At 42.1% G+C, this 13,885-nt stretch overlaps 1 protein-coding gene across 1 annotated transcript in view; it reads left to right on the forward strand.

Moving 5' to 3' along the window:
• The first annotated feature begins 2,036 nt into the window (after positions 1-2,036).
• Positions 2,037-13,885, forward strand: part of ST6GALNAC1 (ST6 N-acetylgalactosaminide alpha-2,6-sialyltransferase 1) — a 52,271-nt gene continuing 40,422 nt past the window's right edge. The window contains exon 1 of the mRNA XM_075845239.1: positions 2,037-2,149. Coding sequence (XP_075701354.1) covers positions 2,037-2,149 — 113 coding nt within the window. The remainder of the gene's footprint in view (positions 2,150-13,885) is intronic.

Here is a 13,885-nt window from a genome sequence, read left to right on the forward strand (position 1 = left end):
GCAAAAATAGAAATAGTGCTATTAATCCCATCCTCTATATCATTAATAAATAAGTTGAATAATAATGATCCCAGCACTGAACCCTGGGGTACACCACTTATAACCGGGGACCATTCAGAGTAGGAATCATTGACCACAACTCTCTGGATACGGTCCTTGAGCCAATTCTCAATCCAATTACAAACTATACTTTCTAAACATATAGTCCTTAATTTACCCATTATACATCTATGAGGGACAGTGTCAAATGCCTTTGCAAAGTCCAAAAACACTATATCCACAGCGGCCCCTCTGTCTAGGCTTCTGTTCATCTCTTCATAAAAACAAATCAGGTTGGTTTGATAACTTCTGTCCTTAGTAAAACCGTGCTGGCTGTCACTTCTGATACTATTTTTTGTCACATAATCCTGTATATATTCCCTCAATAGCCCCTCAAACATTTTCCCCACGATGGATGTTAAGCTTACTGGTCTATAACTACCCGGGGAAGAAATAGAACCCTTTTTGAAAATAGGCACCACATTTGCCCTGCGCCAGTCCCTTGGCACCAGTCACTAGAGAATCTCTAAATATTATGAAGAGAGGGACATAAATAGCTCCTTAAGAACTCTAGCGTGTAACCCATCTGGTCCCGGAGACTTGTGTACATTTATTTAACTTAGCTTGGACCATATCTACATTCAGCCAATTCAGTATATCAACTGATATATTAACAGCACTGGCAGCGGCTACATCAGCTGCTCTTTCTTCTATTAACTCCCTGAGGTTTCAGCTGACTCCCAACCTCCCCAAGCTGTATGTATTATGAAGCTAGACCCTTTTGCTTTCCAAACTGGCTCATGATACTGCCACTTTGTAGATAAAACGAAATAAAAAACACTGCAAAAATCACTTAAGCAGATATCTTGAAAATGGTAAAGAATGTATACAGAAAGTATATTGGAGCATTGTATAACTTTTCATTGCACAATGAATTTTACTTATTTGCTGTAACGAAAATACTCCTTTAGGCTTTTTTCATGCACACTTTGTGTGTCGTGTATTTCTGGACAAAAGAAACGTATCTAAAAAACTTTTTTAGCAGAAAGGTACATGCGATTTTTAATGGGGTTTTTGGGGTGTTTTTTGCAAACAGTGTGTTTTACTACCTGCTTTTTCTTTGTATTGATTGTTTACATTGCAAATAATGTGATTCAAAGATATTCTGATGCAAAGATTCCTCATTGCAACATATGAATTATTCTGGAATAAAAAGACAAAAATGCCATAAAAAAACATAACATACATACATATTAAAAACGCTGTGTGCAAAGCCACGCTAATGGACGTAAAAAACAACAACCCAGAATTGCTGTTTTTGACCATCTCCCCTTCCAAAATTTTTTAATAATATGTCATCGAAAACTCGTAATGCTGCGTGTGAATCCACCCTTAAAGTATTACATATTGCATATATAGCATAGCCTCCAGCCCAGATACCAGGGGAACATAGTCAGGTGCAAAACCTATTGTACACACCCAATACTACGCATGTGAATCAACTGTACTAGAAAAAAAGAAAGAGGACTGCATCTCAAGTGTGACCAGCAGCCTAGGATATGATATTTATATTCAGGGTGTAATAATCAGTGGGTTAAAGCTCCATACTCTCTGGTTCACTTGATTTTAAATGTTCCGCAAACTTTTGTTTCCCTCCAGTAGCTTCCTGGCTCCTCTGCACTCGCTTTTTATCCTTTGAGAGAATAGCACTTTCTCACTCCAAGTTTTACTTGCCAATTGATCTTTACTTGGGCGAGAAAAAAAAGTAGTCTGTTTAACCAATGGGTGTATACCAAAAGTACAAACAGGAGGACACTTTAGTGAGAATTGTAATGTGGTCTGAATTGATGTGGCACTGCTTAGGCAGCATCTTGTATGACATGAACATTACTGAACAGACAGGTAGACTGTAGTAGGCACCAAGAGCACAACAGGGAAGCTCCGTTCTTACCAACAATCCATAACCAACATGCTGTGTGCTTCATCGGTTTGAAACAATGAAGTTTTGCCGTCTTAGAATCTTTTTCTTAGTCTCGGCTTATATTATCCTGATCATTCTGCTTCTTTTATTGTTTTACAATCCAATAATTGAAAATCTGTATCCTAAAAGGTAAGTCTGTTATACATTTTTTGTTATAGATAGCTGAAAGTCACTTCACCAATTGTTTGGGATTGTATATCGAGGGAATATAGTGAACTATGTTTATTTAAGTTAATGTGTGTGATTACACAGAGAATTTTATATATATATATATATATATATATATATATATATACATACATACATATCTACAAATGTAGCTATACTTATCTTGACTCTGATAACGTGCTGCAGCGTTATTAAAACGTATCCCTTAAGCCAATAAAAAAGTCAAGTTTACGTTTTTTGGCACTGTGTATTTAACTGGTTAAAAGTTAAGATAAAGATTCTTGCATATATATATATTTATGTATAAACATTTTGTTTGTTCTATATGTACACATATATATATACATATATATATACATACATAGTGCCACACAGCCCCCTATAGATATCGCCATAAAGCCCCCACTGTAGATAGCGCCTTACAGCTCACCCTGTATATAGTGCCACACAGCCCCCTCCCTTGTATGTAATGCTACACAGTCCACCCATAGAAGATAGTGCCATACAGCCCCCTTAGATTGCACCATACACAGCCCCTGTAGATTGCACCACACACAGTCCCCTGTAGACTGCGCCACACACAGATCCCTGTAGATAGCACCACACACAGACCCCTGTAGATAGCACCATACACAGACTCCTGTAGATGGCAACATACACAGACCCCTGTATATAGTGCCACACACAGCCCCCTGTAGACTGCGCCACACACAGACTCTTGTAGATAGCACCACACACAGACCCCTGTAGGTAGCACCATACACAGACTCCTGTAGATAGCACCATACACAGACTTCTGTAGACAGCACCACACACAGCCCCCTGTAGATTGTGCCACACACAGCCCCTGGAGATAGCGCCACACACATCCCCCTGTAGATAGTGCCACACACAGACCCCTGTAGATAGCGCCACACACAGACCCCTGTAGATTGCGCCACACACAGCCCCCTGTAGATAGTGCCACACAAAGACCCCTGTAGATAGCGCCACGCACAGCCCCCTGTAGATTGCGCCACAAACAGCCCCTTGTAGATAGTGCCACACACAGCTCCCTGTAGATAGCGCCACACAGCCCTCCCTCTTGGATATAGTGCCACAAAGCTCCCCCTTGTGTATAGTGCCACACAGCCCTCCTTGGGTATAGTGCCACACATCCCCTTGTATATATTGCCACACAGCACCCCTTGTATAGTGCCACACAGCCCTCCCCTTGTATATGGCGCCACACAGCTCCCCCTTGCATAAGGTGCCACACAGCCCTCCCTTGTATATTGTGCCATACAGCCCCCCTCACTTGTATATAGTGCTACAATGCACTCCCCTGTCGTATATAGTGCCACACAGCAATCCTCTCTGTATATTGCCATACATCCCCCCCAAAAATAATACCTTGTACTTACCTAGCCCCGTTCTCGCGATGAACAGAGCGTCGCACATCCTCCGCGTGGGACACTTGCACAGGCCAGCCTGATGTAGTGACGTCATCACACCAGCCTGTACAGGGAGTCTTCCCAGCACCTTACAGGCTGCAGGCCTAATGTGAGGACGCAGATACAAGTGAATGTGGCTTTCTCTAGCATCGGGGCCCCCTCCGGTGCTAGTGACATCTCCGGGAATGAAGGGGCCCGTGCCGCCTGGCACATAAATGTTGGGGATCGGTCGTTGGACACCGTACCAGACATTTTATTTTGTTCACTTTTTGGGGTCAGGGGGGGTAATGGAAAAAAAACCCAGACATTTCACCACTCTTTTTTGCATCTGAAATTTACACAATTTACAGTGTGGTATGAAAAACATAGTAACTTTATTCAGCGGGTAATTACGATTGCAGCGATACCAAATTTATATAGTTTGTTTTATGTTTTACTGCTTTTACACAGTAAAAACACTTCCTTTAAAATATTATTTGTTTTTGTGTCACCATATTTTAAGAGCCATAACTTTTACATTTTTCTGCTAACATAGCTGTATGAGGGTGTTTTATTTGTGGGACGACTTGTAGTTATCATTGGTACCAGTTTGCAGTAGATACGACTTTTTTATCACTTTTTATCAAATTTTTTTGAAGGCAGGATGAACAGAAAACGGCAATTCTGGCATTGGTTTTTTTGGGTCTTGTTTGCAGCCATGTAGTATAGGAAGTAGTCCAGTAGGGCTAATCCCCCTTTCCGTTTTTTCCGAATTAAAATATGACGTGCTACTCTAGGCCCTTTTTGACGCCCAAACAAGATATAATAGGCGTAGCAGAACAATCATCTTTAATACATTCATTCTGCCTAGACAAGACGAGATTTTATCTTCCCAGTTAGAGGGATTGCGTTGTATAGTGCGTAACAGAGGCAAGTAGTTGAGAGTGTATGTGTTTGTGAGGTCTGATGGAATCATAATACCCAGATAATTAATTGCTTTTTGTTGCCAAGAAAAATTATATGAAGACTGAAGAGACTGCACAAGTTGGGTATCCAAAGATATATTTAGAGCGCTGCTTTTAGCGATATTGATTTGAAATGACTATAATGACCGTACTCCCTAATAGTAGACATAAGTGCAGGTAAAGAAGTAAGAGGTTGGGAAATGTACTGTACAATAGGACATCAACGGCGAACGCTGAGCATTTTACCTGATGTCAGGATAATTTCTTATGGCATTTAGCAGGTGTCCCATCACTAATGTATAGAGCATCGGAGAAAGGGGGCATCCCTGCCGTGTGCCGTTATTAATGTTAAAAGTAGGGGGATAAAAAACCATTCACACGAACCTGAGCTTTAGGACCAGTATAACCAGTATGGACACGTTGGAGCATAATTTGACCAAATCCCAGCAGCACTAACGCTTCCTCCAGGAAGCCCCAGTCCTCCCGATCGAAGGCCTTCTCAGAATCTAATGAAAGTAACATACATGGGATAAAATTTCCCTTGGCATAGTAAACAAGAGAAAAGGATTTAAGTGTATTATCACGAAGGGACAAATCCCACCTAATCCGGGTGGACTCAGGGAGTCCAGTAAGCGTCCCAATCTATTTGCAATGAGTTTCGCATAAATTTTTGCATCTGTATTTATCAGGGATATGGGGCGGTAGCTAGTGCATAACTGAGGATCTTTACCTTCTTTAGGCATAACAGTGATGTTGGCACGTAAGAATGCTGGAGGAGCAAGTGTACCTTGGGACAGAGCTTGCAGTGCCATGAGCAAAATTGGGGTTATTTTTATCATTGAAAGATTTGTAAAACGCCACAGTGAAACCGCTGGGGCCTGGACTTTTACCCATCGGAAGATTAAGTAAAAGGTGTTTCTAGTTGCGCTGCATCTTCCGCAGAGATTGAGGGCAATGCTGTATCGTGAGAGAGAGATCGGGGCTGTGAGGAGGTGGGGTTTATAGTGTGGTCAGTAGGGAGATTGTAGAATATTTGATAATATTCTAGAAAAGCTCCAGCTATTTTATCAGTTAAATGCACTACTTTTCCAGTGGTGTCTTTAATTGACGGACTATATGATGCTGCTCACTGCTCGCTAAAGCCAGGAGTTTATTTGGCTTATTACCCCATTCATAGAATGATCGGGAGAATAAGTGTATTTTCCATTAGGCGTACTTTGAATCTCTTGACGAGTAAGCAGGAGTTTTCGGAGCGTGTCATGTTGCAAGGTGTGTTTATGTTGGGTTTCCAATAAGTGGCGTTCCGAAAGCAGAGAGAGTACTTTAGCACTTGCTTCTCTTTTTTACTCTGTCCTCATGTTTGATCAATACCCCTCTCAGAACACATTTTAGGGCTTCCCATCTAAGTGGAGGGGAGGTGGTGTCTCATACATGGTCTTGTTGAAAGTGCATTATCGCTTGTTGGAGTTTACACAATGTGTCCTAAAGGAGCGACTCATTGAGTCTCCAAGTAAAGGAGCTTTTAGAGTTCGGTAGAAGTCAAAATGCACAGAAAACTGAAGCATGACCAGGCAGCAAAATATTGCCAATACTAGAAGAAGATACCTGAGTAACTAGTCTATGCTGGGCAAAGATGTAATCTATACTGCTATAGGACGCGTGCACATGTTAATAGAATGTGTAATCCTTGTCATCAGGATGGTTAAGACGCCAGACATCACTCAACTGCATATCATGCAAAACTCTGCGCACCTTATTGATTTTGTTGTATGCAAGAATTGTGTGTCCTGAGGAGGTGTCGAATGACGGGTTAATAGGGACATTGAAATTCCCACAAAGTATGTGTCCTCCTTGCGTAAAGGAAAGTAATTTGTCTAAGACTCTAACTAGGAAGGCAACCTGATTTATGTTAGGACTGGAGTATAAATATTAGCTATAGTGTAAATCTGTGAGCCAATTTCCCACGTCAAAAAGAGAAAACAAGCATCACGGTCAGTTTTAACCTGAAGTACTTTATGTGAAAGGGATTTATTAAATAAAATAGAGACTCCTTCAGTTTTACCATCAGGGTTACTACTATGATATGCAGATGGGTAATTGCGATTTTTCAAATTTGGAAAATTATCTGTATGAAAGTGATTTTCCTGTAAGCAAACTCTATGAGCACTATGTTTATGCATGGAATAAAGAATCTGGGATAGTTTTTGGGGTATGTTGAATCCCTGTACATTGAAGGATGCAAGAGACACCTCTGTCATTTCAAAAATAGGCCTCTACTTTGTATCGTAGAGAGGAAGGGGGGGAGGAGAGAAAGAGAAAGAAAAAGGGAGGGGGAAGTTACGTTGAAGACAATGAACAAATGAATAGAAAAATTTTGCTACACAAAACAAAAACGACAGTAAAGTCTATCGGTATCAAACGCTAGAGATGAAGCGCGCGCACGCTAATTCAATACTAAAAGTTAGTATAACCTATGGGGGAGTCGTGAAAGACACAGTCGGAGTGCGGATACACACATCTATAGAGAGACCGGGTCATAATAGGAATGTTAATATAAACAGAGTACAACAGGAAAATACCACTATAATGGCATATAGGCGATGGGGGAAAAAACAATATATGAGCAGTCAAAGTGCTTAACAATGGGGAATGTCATTAATGGTAAACCATAGTCACCCGGAGCATCTGCATAGTACATCAACGGTCTCTCGAGCTCCTTGGTGGGGTGTGTTGTCTACGTCGTTGTGGTCTTGGAGAAGAAACATGTGTGTCGCCTCCTCTATCCCAAGAAGAAAACTGAGCCAGCGAACACAGAGGCTCGTTCAAGAATGCATCCCAGACCGGGCGTAACATCATCGAGAGCTCTAGAGCCTGTAAGAAAGGGTAACTCCTCTGGTGTGGAGAGGACTGCAACGCTGTTTCCCATCCTCACATTTAGGGCAATGGGGAAACCCCAGCGGTAAGGTATATTCCGAGACTGAGGTATATATAAAGTATATTCCGAGACTGAAGTATATATAAGGTATATTCAACCGAAATGTTCAATTCACTACAAGAGAATGTTATGAGAATGCGTATAAATAGAAGATTCAGATTAAAGAAATCAGATGTCAAAAGGGCACAGACCCCCATCAATTACCTCTTTTGACATGTCCCAGTGACATGTCAGATGTTTTAAGTTAAGCCTTCACTTTAAAATAAACAGGTGTCAAGACAATGACAATGGATTATGATAAAAAAAAATGTTTAGAAGGCATATGCAGTCATATAACTGTCAATAACATTAGTCATAAGATAAAGAGCTTGTCATTATTTTTTTTCTTGACTTGGCTTGTACTGATGGGCATCTCCGGCCTCTCACTACTCTCCCATTGCATGCAGTGATGCTGTCTAGAGCCGCTCCGTACCGCTTCAACCCTCCCTGCATGTGAGAGGGAGTTTTCCCTTCTCTCCATCGGGCAGAGTGTTGTTATCATGATGCACAACACTTGCCGGTGCAGTTGTCATGGTAACGCAGACGCTCTTCTTGGTTCGAGAGCTCAAGCCCCCTTACCTGAATCTGACTACTGTCGTGCTGCCCAGATCCAATACCCAAGCACAAATTGCTACAAAAGGGGAGAACCACACAAGCCAAAAGAAGGGGAAGACAGGACAGACCACAGCACAATCTGACCCCCTTACAAACGCCTTCCTAATTGAGGATGGGAATGCTTTTCCTCCAGGCGCAAATTATGACCCATAGTCCGTGGTAAAGGTTTTAGAAAGAATCCCATGTACCCCCATTTGAGATGTGGCCTTACAAGGGAAATATTCTATTTGATCTTTTTATCATTCTTTATATGCATCTTAAAATTATATTTGCCTTTTCAGCTGCTGTTTGGCATTGAGTGCTGCTTCCTAACTTACTGCTGTTTGATATATATTTATGTACTTATCCTTCTCTTCATGTGTTTTCCCAAGTAGTGTTCCATTTAAGGCATCGAGAAACAAACTATTGCCGCAGACTAGATGCCTAACGTTACTAAAAAAAAATGGTGCATGCTGCATACTAAATAAATACTCTGTGTATATAAGATTAGTTTTCATTTTAGAATAATTATGTACATAAGGGAAGTGCTACTTGTTATATTGACATTATACACCATCTTCTCCTGTCCCTAATAGTTTATTCACTATCATTATTGAAATGGTACCATGCCAGGAGCTCAAGACAATAAACAGCTCTGTTGCTTCTGGGCAATGAATAAGATAAAGACGGAGCCACCCAAAAGGCAAATAACGCTCTAATCACAAGTTTGAGTTTACAGATACAGAAATGAACACTTACCAAGACCAATATCTCACAGAAGTTGTAGAAGCTAAATCACAATCACTGTTAGGTTTAGCTGAATTATTACTAAGGTTGGTTTTATAGAAAATGGGTCCTTGGGCAACAGTAGCCTCCACTTTCACTCCATTTATTAAAAAAAAAAGTTCAGAATTTGAAAAGCTGTACAACACTCCCTTAATATCCTCACATAATAAAGCCATATCGTTCCCACGTAGTACGACAATTCAATTCCCAAATTATACCAACATACACCAAAGTAATACGCCACATACTCGGCAAAGAGTGCAGTCTAACGCCTCATGCACACGACAGTGTGTGCCGTATGAGTCCCGTCAGTTATCCGAGTAAAGATAGGACATGTTCTATCTGTCCTCGGATCAGAGACTCGGACCATTATCATGGACCCGAATTACCTGCTAAATTGAATGGGTCCGTAAAGACTATGGGGTGCCACTCGGGTGCCGTCAAAAACGGCCCAAGTGGCACAACGGTCATGTACATGAGGCCTTACTACGCATTCTGCCTTACTACTGGACCTGACAGTAGAGTGGAATGTTTTGCCTCAACTCTCAGGTTATTCCTTGGGGTCAAGTCCTCGGGCCCGCTAAGAAATGTCCCTGATTATTACTAATAGTTAGGCCCGTTTCACACTGTTATATCACAGCTCTATATTAGAGTCCTTGTTACCACTGCAACACTCCTGATTCTACTGAATTAAACTTAGATCACCATATCCTAATCTATGTTCGGTTCAATAGAACTATTAGGGTATGTGCACACGGCAACGCAAAATAAGTCTGAAATTATGGAGCTATTTTCAGGCGAAAACAGCTCCTGAATTTCAGACGTTTTTGCATGTACCCGCGTTATTCACGCCTTCTTTTACGGACGTAATTGGAGCTGTTCTTCATTGGAGCTCCAAAAACGTCCCAAGAAGTGTCCTGCACTTCTTTGATGCTGGCGTAATTCTACGCGCCGTCTTTTGACAGCGACGCGTAAAATTACACCTCGCCTGAACAGAACATCGTAAGACCCATTGCAAGCAATGGGCAGATGTTTGCCGACGTATTGGAGCCGTCTTTTCAGGCGTAATTCGAGGCGTGAAAAAACACCTCCATTACGTCTGAAAATAGGTCGTGTGCACATACCCTTAGGTGTTTCAGTCATAATGCAGATCCTAAAAAACTTTTGCCTTGGGGGTTTTGCTTTCCTCTGGATCAAATGGAAAGGTCTTTAGAAGGGTTAAACTTGATGGACATATGTCTTTTTTTTGTACTTACGTAATATTCAGTCTCAGACACCAGATACATTACCCTAGCCAACAGCATATACCTATTCATGACTCATATCAACCTACATGGAGAATGTGTAACTTGTAGTTGCAGGACCTTAGTGTAAAAGCTATATCTTGCCCACTAACCGCTAATGACACTGCCTAGTCAGCGTAAAAATAGCATGTCATATTACCGCTGCTCTCTTATTATAGTGCTTATTATAGAGTAGTCTCAGGCCGGATACATACGAGCATGTTCGGTCCGTGATATACAGACCGTATGTCGGCAGTATTTCCTGGACCGACCACACTTCAGGGAGCCGAGCTCCTAGCATCATAGTTATGTACGACGCTAGGAGTCCCTGCCTCGCTGCGGGAAAACTGTTCCGTACTGTAATCATGTTTTCAATACGGGACAGTTTTCCCGCAGCGAGGCAGGGACTCCTAGCATCGTACATAACTATGATGCTAGGAGCTCGGCTCCCTGCACTGTGTTCGGTCCGGGAAATACTGCCGACATACGGTCCTTATATCACGGACCGAACATACTCGTGTAAATCCGGCCTAGGGGTACAAGGGCACTTTCAAGACCCTAAAAACCCAGAAGTCCATTTTCAAATGAAACCTCTGAATCCTCTTTTACGACACAATTGTTACATAAAGCAATATAATAGACTAATACCACAATATTTTCACCACATAGAGATGCATTAACATGACAATACTTAAAATGGTACAGACTTCAGGTTTGGGTAACTTTTGTTGACTTTACATTTCCTCTGAATTGTAAGGTTTGTCAGGTGTTCATGGTTAGAAGAAACTTGCGCTTCTTATGGATGACTTGTGTTTATCATGACTTTACCTGCTGAGGTTAGCAGAAATAGGAGCTTTGCTAATGATAACAAATGTTCCCGTATAATGTCAGCAAATTTACTATAACCTTGTATATTTCAGCTGCATCATTGAAAGAAAGAGAAGTAATTTATTGTCACTTTACTTTTCCTAGAAAATAATAAATTATTATAAAAAATTAAATATTTTTTTTTTAGAATTAGGTCGTCTTCACACAGATTTTTTTGTGGCTTTTCAAAATGCACAAAAAAAAGCATGCAAAGACGCTAGTTTTGTAAAGTGAAAGGACTTATTATTATTTATGGCGTTTCAAGTGGCGTTTTTGGTGGTATTTTGTATTTAGTGTAATTTTGCACATGCTTTTTTTCTGGCCTTTTTTAAAGTCTTATAGAGTAGCCTATGAGAAAAAAGCCTGAAAAAAACGCCATATCCAGAGAATGCTGCGTTTGGAAGAAAAAAAAGCCGCTGGCCACAAAATTGCCTCAAAAATTAGACAAAGCAAAACGCAGTTGTATGTGCATTTTATACTAATATATTCTTCACTCAGTGGCGTAACTACCGCTATAGCAGCCGTAGCGGCTGCTACGGGGCCCGCAGCATGAGGGGGCCCGTGCCACCCGCCGGCACGTCCCCCCCCCCAATGGCTGGAGGCTCCGCTAGCAGCTGCTACGCCACTGAAGGGGTTGTTCCTACAAAAGACATGCATCCCCTGTCCACAGGATAGGGGATACATGTTTGATTGCTGGGACGCCCAGCGACAAGGAGAACGGGGGACCGAAAGTCCCCCGAAGTTCTCCATGACAAACCTCAGACTTCCAGGGTCTGTCTGCAGCTCCATATAAATGACTTGCGCACCGGTCGTACTTGTGCGCATGTGTGACCAGCGCTCCTTTCATTTTTATTGAACTGCGCAGACGGCGGAAGTCCGAGGTTTGTCATGGAGAACTTCTGGGGACTTTCAGTCCCCCGTTCTCCTTATCGCTGCCAGCGATCACAGATGTATCCCCTATCCTGTGGATAGGGGATACATCTCTTTTATAAGACAAACTATAGGCCGTTTTTTTGGGGGGGCTATATGGCGTTATCTACAGGGGGGGTCTGTATGGCGTTATCTACAGGGGGGTCTGTATGGCGTTATCTACAGGGGTCTGTATGGCGTTATCTACAGGGGGGACTCTGTATGGCGTTATCTACAGGGGGTCTGTATGGCGTTATCTACAGGGGGTGTCTGTATGGAGTTATCTACAGGGGGGGTCTGTATGGCGTTATCTACTGGGGGTTTATATGGCGTTATCTACACGGGGGGGCTGTATGGCGTTATCTACAGGGGGCTGTATGACATTATCTACATGGGGAATTTGGGGCTGTAAGACGTAACCTACAGGAGGGCTGTATGGTGTTATCTACAGGGGGATTTAGGGCTGTATGGCGTTATCTACAGGGGGGGCTATATGGTGTTATCTAAAGGGAGTCTGTATGGCATTATCTACAGGGGCTGTCTGTATGGCGTTATCTACAGGGGTGCTGTATGGCGTTATCTACAGGGGGAATTTGGGGCTGTAAGACGTAATCTACAGGGGGGCTGTATGGCGTTATCTACGGGGGGCTGTATGGCGTTATCTACAGGGGGCTGTATGGCATTATCTACAGGGGGCATTTGGGGCTGTAAGACGTTATCTACAGGGGGGCTTTATGGCGTTATCTACAGGGGGCTGTATGACGTTATCTACAGGGAGGCTGTATGGCGTTATCTACAGCGGGCTGTATGGTGTTATCTACAGGGGGCTGTAAGGCGTTATCTACAGGGGGCTGTGTATGGTGCTATCTACAGGGGGCTGTGTATGGTGCTATCTATAGGGGGCGCTGTGTGGTGGAATCTATAGGGAGGCACTATCTACAAGGGGGGTTGTGTGATACCCAGCGGAGGGGGGGCCCCAGTCAAAAGTTTGCTATGGGGCCCAGTTTTTCCTAGTTACGCCCCTGTCTTCACTATAGACTTTAATGTTACAGTACATTTGGCCTTACTAAAAAACGCATTAAAAAATGCTGTTAAAAATGCCACAATAAAACGCAGCAAAACGCTGTATTTGATTCCAGCCTCAGAGTGAAATGTAAAGCATCGAAACCTGTAAGGGGAACAAATTTCATACGTTCTCTGTTTATTTTTCACTTCTCCTCCCAATTCCTTTTCTGAGCCCCTTCCCGACATCCGCCGTATATTTAGGCGCACGTCAGGTGGGTGAGTATGGAGCAGGCTTATGGGCTGAGCCCGCTCCATAAAATGAGCATGTCGGCTGTGCCTTTTACAGTAGTTTTCCCAAACTGTATCTTATATTTCAGATGTTTCCTTACTAGGGAAGCAATATTGTCTTCAAATCAAAGGTTTTATCTTTCTTTTTAATGCATCTAGACATTGTATTTGCCTTTTCAGCTGCTGTTTGGCATTGAGTGCTGCTGCTAAGCTTACTGCTGTATATTTATACACAACTCCTTCTCTTTATGTATTTTCCAAGATAGTGTTCCATTAAATGCATGTAAGAGCAAACTATTACTGTAGTACAATAAAAAACAAAAAACAAAACAGGGGTCTAGAAGCACTCTTAAAAAACATAGTAAACTGAGGTATTGGTAAATTTGATTTATTTGGATGATCAATACGCAATACTAATATCAATTGACTGTTTTCTTCATCAGTGCTTCTAGACCACATTTTTTTTAGTCTTTTATTGTACTACGGTAGAAGCACTAATTACCTATGTAGCAGCAGCTCCCTACAACAGTGTTGTGTTTGTTCCAGCACAACCAATCAAGGTAGGCATTGGTCCTTTGGGACATCGGGAATCGGGACTATTCCTGGAGCATTTC

This window comes from Rhinoderma darwinii, chromosome 13, assembly GCF_050947455.1.
Source record: "Rhinoderma darwinii isolate aRhiDar2 chromosome 13, aRhiDar2.hap1, whole genome shotgun sequence".
In the NCBI taxonomy this organism is placed as follows: domain Eukaryota; kingdom Metazoa; phylum Chordata; class Amphibia; order Anura; family Rhinodermatidae; genus Rhinoderma; species Rhinoderma darwinii.